The sequence below is a fragment of the Pterocles gutturalis genome, unplaced genomic scaffold (assembly GCF_000699245.1).
Source record: "Pterocles gutturalis isolate BGI_N339 unplaced genomic scaffold, ASM69924v1 scaffold20568, whole genome shotgun sequence".
In the NCBI taxonomy this organism is placed as follows: Eukaryota; Metazoa; Chordata; class Aves; order Pterocliformes; family Pteroclidae; genus Pterocles; species Pterocles gutturalis.
The window spans coordinates 33720-42551 of NW_010118561.1; the positions used below are offsets into that span (position 1 = coordinate 33720).

General features: G+C 35.7%; 1 protein-coding gene across 1 annotated transcript; it reads right to left on the bottom strand.

Annotated features, from left to right (window-relative positions):
- Positions 1 to 667: 667 nt before the first annotated feature.
- On the bottom strand, positions 668 to 7778 carry LOC104463804 (NHL repeat-containing protein 2; the record flags this gene model as incomplete). Its single annotated transcript, XM_010076275.1, has 6 exons — positions 668 to 933; positions 3813 to 4038; positions 5143 to 5352; positions 6415 to 6537; positions 6992 to 7223; positions 7685 to 7778. Coding segments are annotated over 6 exons (1151 nt in total), but the record flags the coding sequence as incomplete, so codon positions are not given.
- Positions 7779 to 8832: the final 1054 nt, after the last annotated feature.

The following is an 8832-nucleotide window of genomic DNA, read 5'->3' on the forward strand; positions in this document are numbered from 1 at the left end:
TAGAGAGAGGCACATTCTTTGTTACAAATCAGCATGAAATTCTTCTGTAGGAACTTGAACATTTATATGCTCTTTATATAAGGCGGTCATTTCTAGTTAAGCAAAACACTCAGTTTGCATAAAATTAGAGCTGCACCTAGTTTAAGATGCATTTTCAAAATACATGTGTCATAAATGCCATTACAGAAAAATAAGATGGATACTTCTTTTACAGCCTAGAGAAAGAAACTATTCGCTTTGACATTCTATTAAAATTTAATAAGGGTACAAAAGGAATTTGTAACTCTTAATCCAAAATGATCTAGCTGTTCTAACAGTATGTACAGGGCAAAGAACTTCTTGCAGTAACATCACACAGTAACATCAGCTCTTTCAAAAGGACTCTGAAAATTGTTGCTCGTTGCTTAGAATGGCATACATCCAATATATTCACAATTGGCAACAGAGTCTAGAGTATTACAATGTTATTGCTGCAACTGTAATGAAAAGAAATGAGGTTCTGATGATAAATTTTCATGTTAAGCTGTAGGGAACTCTACTTCATTTTGCCAAGTATATTATTTCTTAGCTTTATAATAAGCTCCATGAAAATTAACAACAGAGAAAAGTTTCTCTCCTGCAGAAATGACGGATAGTAAAATGAAGTATGAAATTAGCTATCTCTGGGTTAGATGGTTAAAAACGCGTGTATCAGTTCAACCTGAGTCAAGCTGCCTTCGTTTGTACTAGATATCTGTAAAGGCTGACTGAAGGAGATTCCTTTCATCATACAGGCACTGCTACCTTTGCTGCAATAGTAGAGGCACGCTTTGATAGCCAGGATAGCTTCAGCTGACAGACAGCTCCTGGGTAACTGAAACTGAATGATAGTTTGACAGGAAAGGTCCTTTATTTCTCCAGACAGACACTGTCCTTGAAGCAACCAGGTATTATCTGTAGAAGAAAAGTAAGTTTTATCATTAGGATACTTAACACTATATCTGAAAACACAAATTTTACCTATAGGACAACATGGACTTTCCACATGCAATGTTAGGGGAAACTTCCTTCCTGATTTTTTCCAGTCATGGAAAAAAAAAGGAAAAGTAATTTAAAAATGCTTCTTTAGCAGTCATTTAAAGATGGAGAGATCCATAGCTTTGCTTCAAAACTATAGGTATATACACAGTACATCTTATTTAAATGCAATGTATCTGAAACTTGTCCTATACTCTTAAGTATAGGCTATTAAGTATATAGCTTGCAAGAGGATATGAAAATTTTTTCTGAGATCTGCAAGCAGAACTCCTTAAATCAATAGGTTGCTTTACATTTGTACCGGAGTTCTAATACTCCAGGTAAGATATCTGCCGTAAATACATAAAACTGCAGGTAAATGATGGCATTTCCACACAGAAGTGTTGCCTTTACAAGTGGGTTGCCGCAATTTAGCAATGTTCAGGCTGACCGTTACAAGAGAACTCGAGTTTCCCTTTTATTTAAATATTTAAGAGTATGTGGACTGAAAAATGAACTGCACAATAAATGTACCTAGCTCATTCATTGTACTCTGTATTCTACTGTGAGATGGATTAAGTGCTCTTTTTTGGCATTTTTCAGAAAATACCTAAAAGTTGGCTCTAGACTTTATAGGCTTGAAATGACTTGCTGAGTTTAGGTTGCTTACAGTCTCCAATTTTACTAACCCTTAAAGCTATCACATATATTTCTACTTCAACAATATTTGGAGATTCTGAAGGCCAAAAGGTGTACTGACTCTCCTGGAAATAGTCTATTTGTACTCCAAAAGCACAAACTGGAATGAGAAACTACTTTAAATCATGAGGCATGTAAACAAATTGCAGTGCTTGTGCAGTATTTGTTGACTCCTTTTAAAAGCAATCAATTTAATTAAGCTACCACATGGATGCTTTGAAAGCTGGCCAACAAAAGATGAGTCAAAAGATGGGGAGATGTTTACTTTCAGATGAGTTTAACTTCGTCTACAAGAATTAAGAAGTATTTATCGTTGTAAAAGCCAATATGGCATGTAAATTCAGAGAACAATTACTAAAAATTAGTATAATTTTAAAATCTAGCAGCATTTCTAAAAATAAATGTTTTCTGATGTGCTGCAACAACTGAGTGAACATAACTGAAATATAAATGTTCTCTCTATTGCTTTCAAAAACCTACTGAAGGTGGAAATGATGCAATTTCAACATCAAAAACTTGACACAGAAACTGAAGAAAATGACATTCTAGGCTCTTCTTATTTTTTTTTTTATTTTTTTTTTTTAAACTGTTCAGCAACTCATTAAACAGTCAGTTAAGCTTTCCTCTGCTCTGTACTGGCTTAGTGGGTATCTTGTTCACTTCCTCCAAGAGGTAACATTCTCTGTACCATGCATGACTCACTTTAGGGTGCCTAGAGTCTAACAGAAAACATGTTTATAAAGTTCAGAAATTTCTCACAGAGTCTGAATACTAAGTGTCCTCCCTTCACTTTCAAGGACACCAGTTTATGGTTTTACTTAAGTACACAGCACCTATTATTGGATACTTTTTAGATGTATTGACATTCCAATGAGATTAAAAATTTTCTCCTAGAGTGTAAATGTATTAAACAAAGCAAATGAGTCACACCTTAGTAACTCAATAACTCTTTCAGTACACAAAAAATTTGAATTTTTTTTTTTTTTGTTATTTTGTATATTGGCTTTCATACAGTACTTCCAAAGGCACAGATAGATTCTCCCTGTTGGGTACAGCTAAACCACTGGAAAGCACCGCCTCCCAACAACCACTAATGGTCAGCCTGTGCACGAAGGCGTTTCAGATAACCTTGCTATTTTTGTACTGAAGAGAATTTTAGGGAGTCTACTCTACCAGTCATGTTATGGGCATAGTAATCTCCAGTGAAAGGATGGCAACAATGGCTAGAATTAAACTACTCCACTTGTACACCATGTGTACATGTTCCATTGTGCTCTTTTAGAATACTTAAGAGTTGAGAAGGATTAATTTAGGCTCAGGAAACTGCTGTAACATGAAATAATATTTCCATTGTTCCAATAAATAATAATATTCCCATTTCACAGTAACTCAGGTACATAGTGAATGAAAGAGTTGTCCAAGGTCACAGAGGAAGTCACCAAAAGAACTCACAAGAAAGGTCAATTATTTCTGCTGCCTTGACATGCCATAATTTACCTCCTACATAAGAAAGTGTGTTTTATTACAGAAATATTCAAGCCGAAATATGCAAATATGAATTATAACAAAGTAGGTTCAAAGTGGTTAAGTATAAATGTACCTCCAATACCTTTTGGAAGAGACAAAATTAAGAAAAAAGGAAAAAAAAAAAAAAAGAAGAATCTCCTTCAGGATTATGCTTCAGCTTTATGGTGAGTCTTATCCCAGAAACAGATGGTAAGGCTGGGATGAGCTGTTCATTGCAACAGTGGAGGGGGCAAGTACCTAAGGAGCAAAAAGCTTGACTGTTCTGGGATCAGTACCTTTGCAAGCCCTTACTGGCAGCTTGTTCCAAAAAAGTTAAAATAATAATAATAATAATAATGCAGCACATATTAAGTCAAGCAGAAAGCAGCCCATCAGGTGGTTTTTTTTTTTAATCTTCCCACTCCAGCTGTTAAATGTATCAACTCTAAACAACGTGCACTGCATCACAAGATCAAATGGGAACACAGGACTGAGAAGGACATTTTGATTCATGAGACTGAGATCTCTTGTACTGCAGGTACATCATGATATAACCCACTTTTTATCTTTCCTACTCCTGTTCAGCTGCTAAAACACCACAGGTACCTTACCTTCTGCTGTGATAAACCAGGAACTGGGTGCTTCTTCATTCAGTTTTGAATCTGAAGGAAGCGTTAACTTCAACAAAAACTGAATTGTCTGGCCAGGAGCTACAGTTAGAGAAGGAAGTTGAACATTTGGTGCAGATTTAGGTAGTTTTGGAAGGTTTGTTATTTTATCCTTTTGCACTGGCAGATTGTCTGGAACATCACACGCTTCTGGATTCAGGATAGGCAACTACCAGTAGAAAGTCAAACAAAACATTTATTTTTATTTGTACTCAAAGCAAATAGGCTTTCACAAAACAATCACAGTCTCAAAGCTGACAGGGACTAGGAAAACTAACACATAATAATATGCCCAACTGGACTAAAACTTTCTGACAGTGCAAAAATAATACAATGACAAAGAAAAATGGAAGGACAAAATTATTTCTTAAAATGAAAAAAACTGATTAATCCAAATCAGTAATTACTATGAAAATAATAAAATTCCCAACTACTTTAGGATATCCACTACTTAGAGTATCCTTTAATTTAAAATTTTAACAGTTGCATTACATTTCTACTTCAGGTAAAATTTATAGGTATTTTATTCTAATTTGGTGACAAACTGCATGCTCTAGTAAAAAAATCCAAGATTTTAACCATGCAGATTACATAGTAAATGATTTCCCAGAGAAACCACCAACATGTTATATGATATGAAAATTTAAACACATATTAGGATTGTGTACTATTAAATGCAAGAAAAAGACGACAGTGGACCATTATGTCATACATACATATGTATATATATATACGAAAATATTAAATGTAGTGCCATTGTAAGATTCACAGGCGCACAAATTTGTTTTGCCTTCCTGTTTATAAGCAAACACAGCAGTGCTCAAAACAGTGGTTTTGATCTGACAACTTGGAACCCTGTTATGTATCCCGCTTTAAGTAACTGACTTTAAGTAACGGCTTAATTACAGGACTTGGTAATCTATTTCAACTTCCATCTGTTACAAAGGGAGCTGCAAGTGCTCATGAAATGCTTTTTATACTGAAAAACTGGGCTGTATTTTTTAATAACTCATGTTTCCATATTATTCTTTTCTAGAGGATTACCACTTTCTGTTTTCAAGCAAAAGTTGCCTTTCCAAAGACTAAGGCTTTCAACAACTGCGCTAACAGGCAATGTTTATTTGCCAGATCATCACAAAACATTCTGTGAATATAGCTACTGTACCCAAAAAAGTTTATTAAATATGTAATTTTTATACCACTTTCCAAAGTCTGTAATAGTAATTTATATCAAGAAACACCACTATGAGCCTGTTTAATAAGTATTACTTGCCATGGAAAGAATTTTTGTTTCCAGATCCAGCACTTTAATCTGATGATTATTTGTGTCTGCAACATACATCAAGCGGCCATCTTCTTCAACACACAAACCTCCTGGTTCATTAAAAGTTGACTGTGTAAAGCTGGTACCAATAACATCGCTTGCTTCTCCTGTGCCTGCCAGGGTAGCACAGTTCTTCATCTTGGGGTCTACAACCTTAATCTAAGATAAATAAAGACACAAAAAAACTTCTCTGAAAAAGACCCATCAGGATTTAGAAGTTGTGCATTATCTTACACCCCACATTTTCAGAAGCCAGAGCTAACTTTGAGTACCTTAGCTACGACGTGTGTGTCCTAGAAGCTAAGCTATCATACTTTACCAAATGACATCTCCCATCTTCCCTTCTGCTACTCCCTGCTGGACATTACTTCTTTCTTTGGACTCCATTCAGTGTTCTCTTTCATAATTTTTAAGGCACCTACCCCTCTGGTGTAAAAGTATCCTGAATGGCTTGTTTTTCAGCTGTTCGTTGCCTTTCCGTAAACATTTGCAAAATAACAACAGCATAATAAAACTGGTGGGCTAACTTCTATACAATTTTTTCGCTAAAAACAGATGACCTTTTTTTTTCCTTAAAGTAATAGCAAAAAAGTTTATAGTGTTCTATACAACACCTGAAGCAAAATTTCATTTGCCACATACATTTCAATAAGCATTTAATGTTATACACTTTATTCTTTAAATTAAAACAAATTAGTTTTCTTTTAATGCATTTAATCAATGTACAGCTAATAATCTTCTAGACATGAAAGCTTATACAACATCACATAAGAACAATCAATGCAAAACAATCTCTTATGAGTTCCATGGAGGCAACCCACACTACTTCTCAAAACTTGTGTGCCTTTTTCAAGGGAAAAGCAAGTCCTCTTGTTTTCCCAGTTTTATCAAACCTGCAGCACTCCCAGCTCTTTTGCTCTAGTTCATCATCTTCAGGAAGATATAAGGAAAGGATCTTTAGTCTGAACTGTAATTTGGCACTTCAAATTCACCTTCCTCAAGGGACCATCATATCAACAGAGCAGTGTGTGACAGCAAAATAACGGTAAACAGAAGGATCCGTAAGGGAAGGAAGGAAAGAAAAAGAACCCACAAAGGAATTGGTATCATTTGTTTCCTCAGCTTAACTGAACCAAACACAACCTTTTTATGTTCCTAAAATAATCCTTCATAGCAATAAAAATTGCAAAGCCTGTATACAACAAACTACTATATGCTTACCTTATGATTATAGGAATCTGCCACATAGAGTAGTTTTCTGTTCTTGTCCCATGCAACTCCTAAGGGATGCTGCAGCTTTGCATTTATGCCCGCTCCATCCACATCACCAAAAGCAAACAAATTCTGAAAAAGTATTTTATTAAATTAATACATTATTCAGTGTTGACGTGAATTTAAATTATTGTAATTAAATGGAAATTCACTGGCTTAAAAAAAATTAAAAATCAAGACAACTTCAAAAGAAGGATACTGAAAACTGGGCAGTGTATACGCTAACCATGGAAATGGAAACTCTCACATTTATGTTATCAGTATGAATCCAGCCGGCTTTAATGACCACACAATGCTAAATCAAGTTGGCTATTTTAAAAAGAAATGAAGTAATTTGTTATCTAAGGAGCTACAATCTGCACTACAACCTGAGCATCGCAATCGGCACATGTTTGCATTCCAAGCAGTGAAGTTAAGAAATTGATGGCCATGGAAACTGATTTACCCTCTCACCCCAAAAGTGGTTCCTCCTGGTCAGGCTTGAGGAATATTAGTAGGGCAGTGTGGGGAAGTTTGAAGTGATTACCAATGGATCTCTCTCTCCTCCTACAAGGTGCTTCACTGCTCCGTCTTTCAGAGAGATGGTTCGCACAGTGCTGCTCTCGCTATCTGCTACAAAAAGGCAGTTCCATGGTTCCTCAGAAGCCAGAGAGAGACCTGAAGGCTGTGCAAAGCCTGCCTTATGTGGGTATGCATTGTTTCTGTTCTCTTCATTTCCACTCCCAGCAAATCGAAGGCAGACTCCTTTCTTCAAATCACTAAGGAAAATAGTACCCAAGTTCAAGAATGAGTTTGAAATGCTTCAGACATGATGCATAAATAGAAGATACAGGACAAGCACATGTGAGTTACAAAACCAACCGTACTGCAGCACAAGGAAGTTATTCAATGCCTTTGTGCTAACTTTTATTTCACCTTAGTATGTCATTCATCACTAGATACTTCAGCAAATGCAATGGAAAGTAACATTCAATTATACGAATGTACCTTACCAAGTCACAGTTTTATAGCAAAAAGTAGCATCTTTCATTTAATCTAACAGATATGGGAAAAAGCAGGCAGACTTTAAAGGACATACACCTTTTAAATCTCAACAGAAGCAGCAACTTTCAAGCTAAGTGCAGTCAAGAAAAATTATTTTTAGTGTAATTTTATTAGGTTTGGAAGCTATTTATCAAGACAAACAGCATTTTCACATGTCTTTATCACAGTTGCTTACCCTCCCTTTGGTAGTTTTCCATCTTCTAACATCAGTGCCCATACCTGATGAGTGCCTGCCATTGCTATCCATAAAACACCATCTTCCTGGGTCCCTGAAACTTTTAAAAATGGGTGTATAAAAACAGATGAAAAAACCCCCTACTTTCAGAATGTTTTATAAAACAAAGACATCAACAAACCAACCCTGATGTCCCCCCTACTCCAGCTCACATTTTGCCACAGGGAAGAAAAAAAAAAACCTCAACTAAAAAACACAGCAAGAGAAGGAAAGAGAGAGAATGCCTTTCATCTACCAAAAGCTCCACTACTTTTCTTTTGTTCTCTTCCCAAGGATATAAAAACTGTGGTTTTAATATCACTACCTCATAAAGGTAATACTTCAAATGAGATTTGCTCTTTGCAACATTTTGCTATTGGGTCCATGTTTCACCTGTTATTTTTGGATTCACACTGGCCAAAAGATATGTAGATATCTTTGCTAAGTATGGTTTTGTGAGGGTAAGGGACATGTGTTGGTTTTTTTTTTTTTTTCACTCTGTTAGTGACAAAATTAGATATTCCAAAAAACTACTAGCAGTTGTTTACAGGTTTTGAGAGAAATAACCATGGCAGTACCATTGTACATTATATACAGAGTACATAGTGTCTTTAAGATAAGGGTAACTCATGCTTGCATATCATGTAGATTTATGGTCTGGAGAGTAACAACTGATTTTTCTTCAAACATTAGATGTGATGTGGGCAATTACTAACCTCCCACTGCACTAACCATCCAGTTTCCAAGTTGTAAGCCCTAGACACATGTACATGTGGCATCACAAACACAAGATGGAGATCTGGGGAACAATGACCTTCTGAAGTGTTCAAGTACATGTCAAGCATCTAGTTTTTTCAACTCAAAGTATAAGATGACTATTCACCAATCCCAATCTACAAATTAGACAAAACTTGCCCAGATTATACTTCACAAATACGATGAGACAAATGGAAAGAGAACAACATATAAGTGCTCTTTAGCTTTAAACATACCACATTACAGCATAAGAAAGAATGCATGAAGACAAGTTGTGAACGACCATTAAAAAAACCCCCAACAACCCAAACCTAAAAGAAATTTACTTATCATAGAATCATTAAGGTTGGAAA